This window comes from Sorex fumeus, unplaced genomic scaffold, assembly GCF_029834395.1.
Source record: "Sorex fumeus unplaced genomic scaffold, SorFum_2.1 ptg000073l, whole genome shotgun sequence".
Lineage (NCBI taxonomy): Eukaryota > Metazoa > Chordata > Mammalia > Eulipotyphla > Soricidae > Sorex > Sorex fumeus.
In genome coordinates, this window is record NW_026606130.1 from 10754144 (window position 1) to 10769550 (window position 15407).

General features: G+C 38.2%; 1 protein-coding gene across 2 annotated transcripts in view; it reads left to right on the top strand.

Annotated features, from left to right (window-relative positions):
- OPHN1 (oligophrenin 1) overlaps positions 1-15407 on the top strand; it is a 553120-nt gene that overhangs the window by 171352 nt on the left and 366361 nt on the right. For both annotated transcript variants that reach the window (XM_056130029.1, XM_056130028.1), the window contains exon 4: positions 3899-3960. In XM_056130029.1, coding sequence (XP_055986004.1) covers positions 3899-3960 — 62 coding nt within the window. The remainder of the gene's footprint in view (positions 1-3898; positions 3961-15407) is intronic.

The following is a 15407-nucleotide window of genomic DNA, read 5'->3' on the forward strand; positions in this document are numbered from 1 at the left end:
GCCACTTGATTTTGTGAGGCATATTGTGAAGGGGATTTTTTCTCTTTAATTCATCCCAATGTTTCCTTGTCCACTGGTTATTTTGAGGCATTTTTGGTTGTTGCTGCTGAGAGCTTGGGGTTTGTTTATTATAGCAACCAGCCATATGAATTCTTGAACAAGTAAACTTTGAGATTTAAAAGGGATGAATTTATGTGCCCCTTATTTATGAGGCTCTTTTAAAATATTCTGCTGTTGTCTGGAGATTTTCTGCACCTCTTCTTGGAGTCCTCTAATTCTGTCCTCAAAACTTTTTACTCTGTTACGAGGCCTGTTAGTAACTTTTAATTTTACCTACCAAGTTTTAGAGTTCTGTCATTTCAGTTTGTATTTTCATAGTTTCTGCTATCATATCCTCTTTTGTTTTATTGGCAGTCTGTTCTATTGTTTCTTTGAGCTCCTTATATCTTCACAACAGTTCTTCTCCAAATTTCTTATCAAGAGGTTACTCATTATTACTGGTTAGTCTTCCAGGCTACTATCTTCACTTACTAAGTCTGGTAGAATTATCCATTGATTTCCTATTTCTAACTTTTGCTGTTTAGAATTGTTTCTTGTGAGCTATTTTTGTGGCTCAGTAGCTTTTGTTAGGATGTCTTCATATACTTATGACATTTTATGAAGAGGTAAATAAGCAAAGACATGCTATGCTCTGTGGCCACACTCTTCATAGAAAGAATAGTCTTGACCTGGGTGGGCTATACTGCAATACTGATTACCAACTGGTCCTCAATGTCCACTTTTGGGATTGCCTAAATGCTCTGAACTAGGGCTCATTGGAGCCAAGTGGGTTAGCAAGTGCATTCCCCTTCCTTTTCCACTTTTCATTCAGGGATAATCATGTCCTGGGAGCAGATAAGATGGTCATTCTCACTATCAAATTGGCCCCGGAAGTCAGCTGCTGCTGGGTTTACTTCAGTGTTGTGCCTCCTCTGATTTTTTAAAAACCTTTTCTCCTATTTATTTTGGGATTTATTTGTTGTTCCCACTCCAGGTATGTAAAGCATGTATTTAAGTCATTGGTTTGAGCTTTTTATTCTTTTGGTAGTTAAGCCTTTATTGTCATGAATTCCCCTCCTTAACTTCTGATATTTCCCATGGATTCTGCTAGGTTGTTTTTCATTCTTATTAGTTTCCAGGAAATTTTAATTTTTACCTTGATTCTTTTTGCATTCACTTGTCTTTTAGCAGTGTTTTGTTTAGGTTTTTGATGCTGAATATTTTCCCCATATATATATTTTTTTAATAGTTTATTTCTTTATTGAATCACTGTGGGAAAAGTTACAGAGCTTTCGGGTTTAGGTCTCAGTCATATAAGTATCAAACACATTTCCCTTTACCAATACTTATTTTTAACCGTGAACCCCAATAGAACCCCACCTCCCACCCCTCCCAATTCCTGTGAGGCAGATGAGTTCTAGTTAATACTCTATCTACTTTGACTAGATACATTGTTTCGATAGAAGATACACAATTATTGTGTAGAGTTTACGACCCCCCCCCAATCAGATATGCTGAAACAGTGTTGTGAAATGATTTGCTTTCTACAGCTTGGTTTAAGAATAAAATGATGTCGCGTGGCCGCAATAGCGGCCGCGCAGTTTTGGATTTCTGCTATTTCACTTATTAACCCTGGAAGTATTTCTATTAAAAGTTAGATAGTTAAGAGATTGGTTTCTGTGCTCTGGAGTCATGGCCGTGCCGGAGAGCTGCTCGTGGGGGGCAGCCGGTGACCTCGGTCGGGCGTGAAGGACGGCCCAGAATGCCCCCCTTCCCATGAGGCCCCCGCTGCCCCCCGCCCCCGGCTCAAACCTGGTGTCCACAAGGCTCCCGTGCGGCCGCCATCTTTCTTTCCAGAGAGGAGCAGGCGAGCGGGACAACACCCTTTCCCCTCCGGGCAGGCTTGGTGGCGCGGTTTAACACATAGTCCATTTGCTTTTCTGCTCCAAGCGGCTGGTTCTCTGTGCTAAGTCCTTGTGCCTCCGGGGCCGTGGCCGTGCCGGAGAGCCACTCGTGGGGGGCAGCTGGTGACCTCGGTCGGGCGTGACCCCATATATTTTTATGACTAATTTGTACCCTAATGCCTTCGAAGACTGCTTCATGGCTTCTGAGACTACTCAGGTAGTCTTAGGGGTTGCTTGTTATGATTACTTTTTTTCTAAAGTTATGTATGTTTTATTTCTGCCCCAGTTTGTCTTCTGTCTTGGAGAATGATCCCAGTGTACTAGAGAAGAATGTTTGTTTAGATTTTTTTGAGGATGGAGGATTCTGTGTATATCAGTTATCCTAAATTCATTTATTTTTTTCTTATTATTTAGTAGCTATTTTTGTCTCCCTAGTGGTGAAAGTGAAGTGTTGAAGTTATATCCATATATACATTATATAAACACATTTAAATTTTGAGTCACAGTCTGCCTTGTTCAAGAGCTACTACCAGCTTTGTGCTCTGACCTCGGTTTAGATCTTTCTTAGGGACAGTCATGGGAATCAAATCTGTTTCACTGCCATGAAAACCATGACTTTTAGTCACATAAGCTGTCTGTTCCCAGATTTTAATACAATTTTTCATTTGAGTATGTAGCTGTTTATATTTAAGCAATATTACTCTTTATGACACCTGAAATAGCATATCCCTAGAAAATGTTTTGCCACTATGACCATTGATATAACACTATCCCAAAAAAAGCTTTTTCCAATTTTGTGCTTATTTTCACACTAATATTCTCATAATAAACTATATTGCAAATGTATTGACCTTTGGTTGTTTGAATTACACATGTGCCTTTATGATTCAGTAAACCCAATTTTTTCTTCAATTTTATTGAAATTTTCCTTTTTTGTAAATTTAAATAAATCATATTGGTGTCCAGAAAAAAAAAGCAAATAATCTGAAGTACTATTTTTTCCATGGAGATAGTCCACCGCATATTTATGAGTAAATGTGAAGATTTTCAAGATAAGTAACTATTATGTGAATGTAAACTGAGACCATGATAAAATAACACCTATTTTTTAGCTTGTTAAAGTGACTGTAATCAAAAACAGAAGAGTTAAATACTGGTCAAAATTTAGAGAAAAGGGAACTCTTGTATATTGGTGGTGGTAATATAAATTGATGAAACTGACTGAAAATGTGGGAAGTATTACAGAAGTTCCTAATTAGACTAAATTGGAAATAGAATTATCTTATAATTTAGCAGTCCCCCATTTGCATACATATCTGAAATAAATAAGATCACTATGTAATGTCCCCACCTTCATGTATATGTTAATATGACACTTGACTGCTCAAACATAGATATACAATCCAAGTGTCCATCAACCAAGTAATAAATACAGAAAATGTTATGCACACATACTCATGCAAGAAAATCATATTCAACCATGAAAAGAGGAAAATCTTGTCACTTGGGATAGCATGGATGGATGATGAGAGCATTGTGGTAAATGAAAAATATCAGACTGAGAAAAACTTGTACTACATGATCTTTTATGTTCATGATTCTAAGAAAAATAATTCATAGAATGATATTAAAAGCTGGCCATGAAGAGTGTATAAATACATGCATATGGTCACAAGATACAGACTTCCACTTATAAGATGTAAATAATAAGATGAATGAACCAGCATATTTGTAGTTAGCACTGCTGTATGATATACTTGAATGTTTTGAGTATATTTTTAAAGTTCTTATTACATTGAAAAATGTAACTATATAAGGGGATTATACTTAGAATTGATGTTTCCTCCCTCGCAGTCTTGTGGCACTAGACTTTATTTCCCTTTACACGTATTTCCTGTCCAGTTTATATATAGTATCGTGATTAATGCTGTATATATTTTATTTTATCTTTTCAGCTGAATCCTTCAAGGAATTTGCCGAATTGCTTAATGAAGTAGAAAATGAAAGGATGATGATGGTAGGTGGTCACTATTTCTGAACTTAGACTTGAGATCATGCAAATTTTTTCTGTTTTCATTGGCTGGATTTATTATTATTTTTATTTCTGTCTCAAGGTGTTTGATACTGTGAAAGCAGGTAGGAGGCTGTGGTTAATCTGTCTAAAGCAATAGGGTAGAGAATTAGGGAGGGAATTTCATCCCTATTCCATTCATTGAAATATTAGATATTAGAGTATATGAAAAAGAAATGTTTTAATTTGTTTTATTTATTTATTTTATGTTATTTATTTAAATATTTATTTATTAAACAAGTTTCCCCTAATTTTCTGTTCTTCTGCTTACAGAGATAGTTATAGTTTTTTGAGATGATTATTTTGTAGCACGGTAGCACTGTCCTCCCCGATTTTCTCCAGCGGGCACCAATAATGTCTAACAACAAATTGTGAGATTTGTTGTCACTGTTTTTGGCATGTTGAATACATCACGGGGGAGCTTGCCAGGCTTTTCCATGTGAGCGATATACTCTCGGTAGCTCGCCAGCCTCTTTGAGAGGGGCAGAGGAATCGAACCTGGGTCTGCCATGTCGGCTGTGTGCAAAGCAAACACCTTACACACTGTGCTCCAGCCCTTGTATCAAATATATTTATTACAATGAAAGTCTATTTGTTAAAAAATAATGGAATGGTATACTTAGATTGGTTTTATTTCATAAAAAGTGAGTAAAAAAGTACAAGAGAGATTTATTATATTTTATTCTCCCTGTACCTTCCCACACAGTTTCCCTGTTGATATCTTTCACATTCAATATATTCATTGCAATCAATAAGTTCACACAACGATATTAGCTAAAGCACACATGTTATATTGATGTTCATTCTTTGAGTTGAACATTATATAGGTTTGATCAAATATTTGGTATGTATTCACATTTAAAATATCATCATCATCATGCGAAGTGACATCTGCACTTGTTTGTTCATTGCAGCACTCTTTACAATAGCCAGAATCTGGAAAAAACCTGAGTGCCCAAGAACAGATGACTGGTTAAAGAAACTTTGGTACATTTACACAATGGAGTACTACGTAGCTGTTAGAAAAGATGAAGTCAGGAAATTTACATACAAGTGGTACTACATGGAAAGTATCATGTTAAGTGAAATGAGTCAGAAAGAGTGGGATAGACTCAGAAAGATTGCATTCATCTGGGGAGCATAAAGTCACATAATGGGAGACTAACACCCAGGAGTGACCGAGATTAGCACCGGGAATTTTGCTCCATGACTTGGAGGCCAACTACACGTGCTAGGGGAAAAGGAAGCTCAGATAGAGAAGGGTGCACCAAATAAAGGGTGTTGGGAGGATCCTCCCAGGATGGGAGAAGCATGCTGAAAGTAGACTATAGACTAAACATGATTGCCACTCAATGCCTCTCTTGCAAACCACAGAACCCAAAAGGAGAGAGAGAGAACAAAAGGGAATGACCTGCCACAGAGGCAGGGTGGGATGGGGGGGATAGGGGGTGGGAGGGATGCTGGGACCCGTGGTAGTCGAGGATGGGCCCTGGTGGAGGGATGGGTACTTGATCATTGTATAAATGAAACCCAAGCACAAAAATTTGTAAGTCTATAACTGTACCTCGTGGTGTTTCACTAATAAAAAAGTAATAAATAAAAAATAAAAATAAATAAAATATCATCATGCAGTATCTTTCCATAGCCCTCAAAATCATCTATTCTTGACCAGTTCATCCTAACCTTCTTTCATGCATGTCAGTTTTTGGAATACACAAATAATAATTTTACTTTGTTTCCGTTTCTGAAATATCATTATATGAAGCCATATAGTATTTAGCCCTTTCAAATTGGCTTCTTTGAGTTACCTCCATACATTTATCATGCTTCTATATATTTTCATTTTATTTCTTTTTATCATATATGTATCTATGTAGATAGATACATATATTCCTATTATATATATTATAAGTATTCATGCATTATAAATACATATAATATAGCACATACATATCATCCATATCCATACATATATTATACATATACACATATTGATATAATACATTCATATATCGCTGGAGCGATAGCACAGCGGGTAGGGCGTCTGCCTTGCACGCAGCCAACATGGCCGACCCGAGTTCGATTCCTCCGCCCCTCTCGGAGAGCCCGGCAAGCTACCGAGAGTATTCGATATGCCAGACACAGTAACAACAAAGTCTCCAATGGAGACGTTACTGGGCCCGCTCGAGCAAATCGACGATCAACGGGAGGGCCTACATTCATATATTATAAAATGCGTATTTTATTATGTGGATACACCAGTCATGAACTTATTGTAGGATATCTTGGTTGCTCACAAGTTTGTCAGTGTTGAATAAAGCAGCTATAAATATTTGTTTGAAAATATTTATGAAGATACAAATTTTAATTCTTGAGTAAATTATAAGGAATTAATCTATGACTTATCTTCATTTTCTTCATAATGTCTTACAGATTAGCAGCTTTAAAATTGTATATAACCCAGTTTATCTACTTTTTTCTTTTATGAGTCATGTTTGTAGAAGTGTATCAAAAATCATCTTTAAACCCAAGATCAACTATATCTTATATATAATCTTCTTGGTGTTTTATGATTTTCTTTCTTACATTAATGTTCATGATCCTTCTTGAACTAATTCTTTTTAAAAGTATGATCCAAGAATTTGGTAGCACTGTAGCACTGTCCTCCCATTGTTCATCAATTTCCTAAGCAGACACCAGTAATATCTCCATTGTGAGACGTGTTACTGTTTTTTGCATATCAAATATGCCACTGGTAACTTGCCAGACTCTGCGGTTTGAACAGAATACTCTCGGTAGCTTGCTGGGCTCTCTGAGAGGGACTGAGGATTTAAACCCGGGTCGGCCACATGCAAGGCAAACACCCTACCCGCTGTGCTATTGCTCCAGACCAAGAATTCGGTAGCGTGAGGCAAATAAAGTAACTAATTAAAAGTATGATGCCCGTGTCTAGATCAATTTTTTGCTTGTAGCTGTCAGATTATTTCATCCTCATTTATGGAAAATACTGTCCCTTTGTTATAGAATCACATTTGTTTATTTGTCGAAGATCAACTGACTATTTGTCTAGATTTATATCTGATATCTCTACCACACATGAAGCTGCAGGAATAAAAAAAATGTATGAAGCAATTCAACCTCTTTGACAGATGCAGGCAGATGAAATCTAGGTTAGTGCTCAATTACATCAGAACTTTTGATGCTGCCCAAGGATAACTTAAAGGCAACAGCCTTGACCAGAGGCACACGGACCTAATCCAGAGCCCGCCCTCTTCTGGCAGAAAAATGAATGGACTATGCGTTAAAATATGATGCCATGCCCCCCGGGAGGGAAAGGGTATCTGTCTCTTCCGCCATCCCCGACCCCCCCACCCCCCAGCAGCACAGTGACCACCACCTCAGAGCTTATTGGAAAGCCATGTATGAGCCAGCATTGCTGTGGCAACTGCAGCCTCATGGGATGGGGGGGGGGGGGGGGGGGGCGGACCGGCTCATCCTTCACTCCCTACTGAGGCCACGAATTGCCCCCAGTGAGCGGCTCTCCGGCACGGCCATGGCACCAATGGCACACAGACCTAATTCAGAGCCCGGCAGCTTGCGGCAGAAAAGTGATTGTACTATATGTTAAACTATGGCACCATGATCCCTGAGAGGGAAAGGGAAAGGGTGGCTGTCTCTTCTGCTTCCCTCCCCCCCCCACCCCCCCGTAGCATGGTGGTCGCTGCCTCAGAGCTAATTGGAAAGCCAGGTATGAGCTGGAGGTGACGGGGCAACTGCAGCCTCATGGGATGGGGAGCAGAACCGGCTCCTTCTTCACGCCCTACCAAGGTCATGACTTGCCCTCCACGAGTGGCTCTTTGGCACGGCCATGGAACCAGATGCACAGAAACCAATCTTGTAATTAGCTGTCTCTTCTCAGAAATTCCTCCATACTTAATTAGTAAAATATCAGAAATCCAAAATCGCTAGACCACTATTGCGGCCATGCAACATCATATGGTTTTCATAACCAGAAATAGAAAACAAATTATTTCACAATGCCCTTTCAGCGTTCTGATTGTTGAGCGGAAATTCCAAACAATAATGGTGCATCTTTTGTCAAAATAATGAATGTAATAAAAGTAGAGAGAGAGTTAAGTAGAAATCCTCTGCCTCACAGGCATATTGAGGGGTGGAAGTGGGGTATATTTGGGTTCTAGGTGGTGAAAAATAATTACTGGTGAAGGGAAAGGTGTTTGATCATTGTATGACCAAGACTTAAACCTGAAAGATTTGTAACTTTTCTCACGGTGATTCAATAAATAAATTTTAAAAAAAAGCAACAGCCTTCTCAGTGTTTGCGGAACTGATGAAAATAGTGGATTTGAGATTGAATAAACTAAAAGAGATGTTGATGGATTTTTTTAAAAGTGATTAAAACAATTGATTGAGGTAATGAACCATAGAGAAACTGAACAGCATAATGGAAGAAGTTGAAAATCTAATCTGAAATATTATAAATAAAGAATATAAATAGAAGAAAGGTTAAAAAGTTTAAAATTATGGTATTAATGAACAATAACAAGAGTAGAAACTTACAAATTATAGGAATTCTGAAGAAGAGGAAAATATAGAAAGGGTATGAATGGCTAGTGTAAGATAAAATACTTGAGAACTTCTCCAGTTTGACAAGGAGAATTGTATACTAATCCAGGATTCCAAGGAATGACAATCAAAATAAAATAAAGAAGAACACCAAGATACATTGTAATTTTAATGGCGATAATAAAAGACAAAGGTCTTGATGATCTTTCCTGGTTGCACCATCAGGTCCTCAGTAGATGTATCCGATGCAAGTGTATGTGCATTGAAAGTACAGACAGTCAGTCAGTTTTGTCTTTCTTCATTTTGCAGCCTAGTTCGGCCCTGAGATTTTATCAGCCTTTCCTTCCTCATCCTTCTTAGCGCTGTCGTATTGGTGGCTCTTTCAGAGGAGACCCATTGTATTTACTGGTTTTGGCATACTTTCGATATACCTTAGATATATAGCCCTACCTATGTGAGCCTGTTTTCAGGTTGACCCTCCACCTTCCATCACACTGCCTTCATTTTCACTTTTTTCTCATACCCACAAATACAACAATTATGAAGCACTTCATATTTTTGGATGATATTTAACATCCAGAGTGCTTTTTATCTTTAGAATTCTTGAAAATAATGTTAATTTAATAAGAAGATTTAAATGAAAGAGCAGAGCATGTTTTTTTTACTAAATTAGCACAACTTGGGTAATAAAGATAGAGAAAGCACACAAATAAATCAATGCCTTCAAATGTAACTATCTTCCCTGAAGTGTTTTATAGTGAAAAACAAGATTAGACCAGAATTTTCAGAGTACAACTTTAGCTTACTCCATTCTGTGTTTAAGACATTTGAAGGAGTTTCTCAAACCAAAAATGTAAAAACTCCCATTAACTTGCTAACTGTTGATAATAAAGAAAGATGAAACATCATCAATGTACACTGATGATAGGTGTCATGTTGGAATTCTGTAGATAAGAAACCACTATTTAACAGGTATTGTAAACCACAGATTCTTTTTTTAATTTTTTTTATTTTTATTTTTAAAAATTTATTTATTTATTTGTTTTTAATAGTGAGACATCATGAGGTACAGTTGCAGACTTACACATTTTTGTGCTTGGGTTTCAATTATACAATGATCAAACACCCATCCCTCCACCAGTGTGCATTTCCCACCACCACGGATCCCAGTATCCCTCCCACCCCCCAGCCCTTATCCCACACTGCCTCTGTGGCAGGGCATTTCCCTCTCTCTCCTTTTGAGTGCTGTGGTTTGCAAAAGAGGCATTGAGTGGCAATCATGTTTGGTCTATAGTCTTCTTTCAGCAGGCTTCTCCCATCCTGGGAGAATCCTCCCAACACCCTTTATTTGGTCTTCCCTTCTCTTTCTGAGCTCCCTTTTCCCCTAACATGTGTGGTTGGCCTTCAGGTCATTGAGTAAAAATCCTGGTACTATTCTCTGCCATTCTTGGGTGTTAGTTTCCTATTTTGTTACTTTATGTTCCCCAGATGAATGCAATCTTTCTATGTCTATCCCTTTCTTTCTGAGTCATTTCGCTTAACATGATACTTTCCATGTAGTACCACTTGTATGGAAATTTCATGACTTCATCTTTTCTAACAGCTACATAGTACTCCATTGTGTAAATGTACCAAAGTTTCTTTAACCAGTCATCTGTTCTCGGGCACTCAGGTTTTTTCCAGATTCTGGCTATTGTAAAGAGTTCTGCAATAAACAGACAAAAGCAGGTGTCACTTCGGCTATACTTTTTTGCCTCTCTGGGATGTATTCCCAGGAGTGGTATTGCTGGGTCAAATGGGAGCTCAATTTCTAATTTTTTGAGAATCATCCATACTGTTTTCCAAAAGGGCTGAACCAGTTGGCATTCCCACCAACAGTAAAGGAGTGTCCCTTTCTCACCAAATCGAAGCCAGCACCTGTTGCTTTTGTTCTTGTGGATATGGGCCAGTCTCTGTGGTGTGAAGTGATATCTCATTGTGGTTTTGATCTGCATCTCCCTGATGATTAAAGATGTGGAACATATTCTCATGTGTCTTTTAGCCATTCGGATTTCTTCTTTGTGAAAGTTTCTATTCATTTCATCTCCCCATTTTTTGATGGTGTTGAATGTCTTCTTTTTGTGGAGTTAAAACAGTACTTTGTATATCCTTGAAATTAACCCCTAATCAGATGTGTAGTTGGCGAACGTCCTTTCCCATTCTGTAGACTGTCTTTTTATTTTGGTCACTGTTTCTTTTGAGGTGCAGAAGCTTCTTAGTTTAAGATAGTCCCATTTGTCTATCTCTGTTTTCACTTGCTTGGCCAGTGGTGTGACATCTTTGAAGACACCATTTGCTTCTATGTCATGAAGGGTTTTGCCAACATTTTCCGCAATGTATCTTGTAGATTCCGGTCTGATATTGAGGTCTTTAATCCACTTAGATCTTACTTTTGTACATGGAGTTAGGCAGAGATCTGAGCCCATTTTTTTGCACTTAGCCATCCAGTTTTGCCAGCATAATTTGTTAAAGAGGCTTTCCCTGCTCCATTTAACTTTTCTTGCCACCTTATCGAAGATTAGATGCTCGTATGCTTGGGTGGGGACATCAGTATATTCAACCCTGTTCCATTGGTCTACAGCTCTGCCTTTGTTCCAGTACCATGCTGTTTTAATTATTACTGCGTGTAGTAGAGTTTGAAGTTAGGGAGGTTGATTCCTCCCATTTTCTTTTTCCCAAGAATTGCTTTAGGTATTCCTGGGGGCTTATTGTTCCATATAAATTTCAGGATTGTTTGCTCCACTTCTTTGAAGAATGTCATGGGTATCCTAATAGGGATTGCGTCGAACTTATACAGTGCTTTGGGAAGTATTGCCATTTTGACAATGTTAATTCTCCCGATCCATGAACAGGGGATATTTTCCCATTTCCTCGTATCCTCTTTTATTTCCTGAAGTAGAGTTTTGTAGTTTTCTTTGTACAGGTCCTTTACTTCCTTAGTTAAGCTGATTCCTAGGTACTTGATTTTCTGGGGCACAATTGTGAATGGGATTGTTTTCTTCATGTCTCTTTCTTCTCATTTGCTATTTGCATATAGGAAAGCCATGTACTTTTGGGTATTGATTTTATAGCCTGCCACTTTACTATACAAGGCTATTGTTTCTAAAAGTTTCTTGATAGAGGTTTTAGGGTTTTCTAAGTATAGTATCATATCATCTGCGAATAGTGAGAGCTTGATTTCTTCCTTTCCTACCTGGATTCCCCTAATATCTTTTTCTTGTCTAATCGCTATTGCAAGTACTTCCAGTACTATACTGAACAGCAGTGTACATCCTTGTCTTGTCCCTGACCTTAGAGCGAAGACTTTCAGTTTTTCTCCATTGAGGATGATGCTTGCTGTAGGCTTGTGGTAGATGGCTTTAACTATATTGAGAAAAGCCCCCTCTATCCCCATTTTGGCTAGGGTTTTCATCATAAATGGGTACTGGATCTTGTCAAATGCTTTCTCTGCATCTATTGATATGGTCATATAATTTTTATCTTTTATTTTGTTGATATGGTGGATTCTGTTGATTGATTTCCGAATGTTGAACCAGCCTTGCATTCCCGCGATGAATCCTACTTGGTCATGGTGTATGATCTTTTTGATGAGTAGTTGAATTCTATTTGCTAGTATTTTGTTGAGAATCTTCGCATCTGTGTTCATCAGGGATTTCGGCCTGTAGTTTTGTTTTCTTCTGGTATCTTTGTTTCCTTTTGGTATTAGAGAGATATGGGCTTCATAGAAACTGTTTGGGAGAGTTTTTGTTTTTTCAATTTCCTGAAAGAGCTTGAGAAGAACTGGCAGCAGGTCTTCTTTAAATGTTTGGAAAAATTCGCTAGTGAATCCATCTGCGCCCGGGCTTTTGTTTTTGGGAAGACTTTTGATTGCAGTTTCTATTTCGTTGATGTTAATAGGTCTATTCAGATACTCCAGGTCTTCTTGATTCAGCTTTGGGAGATTTTAGGAGTCCAGGAATTTGTCCATTTCTTCTAGGTTCTCTTATTTCGTGGCATACAGACTTTCAAAGTAGTCTCTGATGATCTTTTGGATTTCTTTGGTTTCTGTTGTGATATCCCCCTTCTCATTTCTGACTGGGTTTATTAGGTTTCTCTCTCTCTGTTTCTTTGTGAGTGTTGGAGTGGTTTATCTATCTTGTTTATTTTCTCGAAGAACCAGCTCTTGGTTTCATTGATCTTTCGGATTGTTTCTTTGTTTTCCATGTCGATTTCTGCTCTAAGTTTTATGATCTCTTTCCTTCTGCCTGATTTAGGCTCTTTCTGTTGATCATTTTCTAAGGTCTTGAGCTGTGAGGTCAAGTTGTTGATGTGCACCATTTCTACAGACCTAAGATATGCTTGCAGAGCTATAAACTTTCCCCTTAATACAGCTTTCGCTGCATCCGATAGGTTCTGGTAGCTCGTGTCTTCATTCTCATTTGTTTCCAAGTATCTTTTGATTTCGTCCTTGACTTCGTTCCTGACCCACTCGTTGTTCAGCATCGAGTTGTTTAATTTCCATGTGTTTGATTTTGTTCTCCGTGTCTGTGTGTGATTCACTTCTATCCTCAGTGCATCATGGTCTCAAAAGATGGCTGATACTATTTCTATCTTCCTTATTCTGTTGAGGTATGTTTTGTGTCCTAGCACATGGTCTATTTTGGAAAATGTTGCGTGTACTGGAGAAGAATGTATTCTTTCTTTTTGTGGTGTAAAGCGCTGTATAGGTCTATAAGCCCTCTCTTTTCTATTTCTTCTTTCAAAGCCAATGATTCCTTGCTGGGTTTTGTTCTTGTTGATCTGTCCAGAGGTGATAGGGCAATGTTGAAGTCTCCAAGTACTATTGTGTTGCTTGCAATGACCTCCTTAACATCCGTTAGCAGTTGTTTTAAATATTTAGCTGTTCCCTCATTAGGTGCGTATATATTTAAGAATGTGATTTCTTCCTATTGTACGTATCCCTTGATGAATAGAAAATGGCCTTCACTGTCCCTTCTAGTCTTTTCCAAAGTGAAATTAATGTTGTCGGATACTAGTATGGCCACCCCAGCTTTTTTTACAGGAGCTGTTTGCTTGCAGGATTGTTTTTCATCCTTTGACTTTGAGTCTGTGTTTGCTCTGAGTGTTGACTTGAGTTTCTTGTAGGCAGCAGAATGTTGGGTTCTGTCTCTGTATCCATTTTGCCACTTTGCGTCTCTTCAATGGTGAATTTAGACCGTTGACATTGAGAGAGAGTATGGTTATGGCGTTTTGTGTCATGTTTCTGTGCGGGTGTGTTGTGGTTGTAGGGTTCGTCTTGTCTTATAGTATCCCCTTTAATCCTTTTTTTTAGGTTTGGTTTTGAGTCTATGATGTTCCTGAGGTGCTGTTTATCTAGAAAATAGTGTAGTGTTCCGTCTATTTTGAGTGAGAGCTTAGCCGGATAGAGTATTCTTGGTGAAGCATTCATTTCAGTTAGTTTTTTGACTATATCTCGCCACTGTCTTCTGGCTTGTAGGGTTTCCTCTGATAGGTCTACTGTAAATCACAGATTCTTAATCAGTACAAAAAACTTTTAATTAAAAGAATAAAATACTTGGAAAAAGGGGAAGGGAAAGACACAATGTTATGCTCTGAATTTTTTCTTAATATTTGTATTATGAAACATATCTTTTAACCTAATGTGTTTTCAAGTTCATGTTAAACGTTTTGGTTAATATGTTTACTGAAGGTGCCAAGTAATTCTATTTTATTGTATCTTATTATTTTTTAAAAAATGAATCACCATGAGGTACAGTTACAGACTTTCTTTTGTGCTTATGTTTCAGCCATACAATAATCTTATACCCATCCCTCCACCAGTGCCCATTCTCCAATGTTCCCAACATCACTCCCACCACCCCCACAACATTACCTCCCCACCCCCCGCGCCTCTGTGACAGGCTCATTCCCCTTTATTCTGTCTCTCCTTTTGAGTGTTGTGGTTTGCATTACAGATATTAAGTGACCATCATGTTCTGTCTATAGTCTACCTTCAGCACACAACTCACAATGCGAGCGGACCCTCCCAGCATAATTTGCTTGATGATTCCTTCTCTATATCAGCTGCCTTTTCCCCCAGTATGTCAGGGCGGCTTACAAGCAGTGTAGCAATCCTCCTGGTCCTTATCTCTACTATCCTTGGATGTTAGTCTCCAATTCTGTTATTTTATATTCCAGAAATGAGTGCAGTCCTTCTATGTCTGTACCTCTCTTTCTAACGCATTTCACTTAACATGATACTCTCCTTGTTAATCCACTTATATGTAAATTTTATGACTTAATCTTTTCTAACAGCTGCATAGTATTCTGTTGTGTAGGTTGTGTAGGTGTACTGAAGTTTCTTTAACCAGTCATCTGTTTTGGGCACTTGGGTTTTTTCCATATTCTGGCTATTGTGAACAGTGCTAAAATAAACATACAAGTGCAGATGTCATTTCTACTTTACTTTTTTGCATCTCCTGGATATATTCCCAGAAGTAATATCGTTGGGTCAAATGGGAGCTCAATTTCTAATTTTTTAAGAAAAGCCCATACTGTTTTCCAAAAGGGTTCAACCAGTCGACATTTCCACAGCAGTAAATGAGAGTCCCCTTCTCCCCACATCCATGCCAACACTGGATGCTATTGTTCTTTTGGATATGGGCCAGTCTCTGTGGAGTGAGGTGATATCTCATTGTTGTTTTGATCTGCATCTCCCTGATGATTAGTGATGAAGAACATTTTTTATGTACCTTTTTCCATTCGGATTCCTTCTTTGAGAATATTTCTTT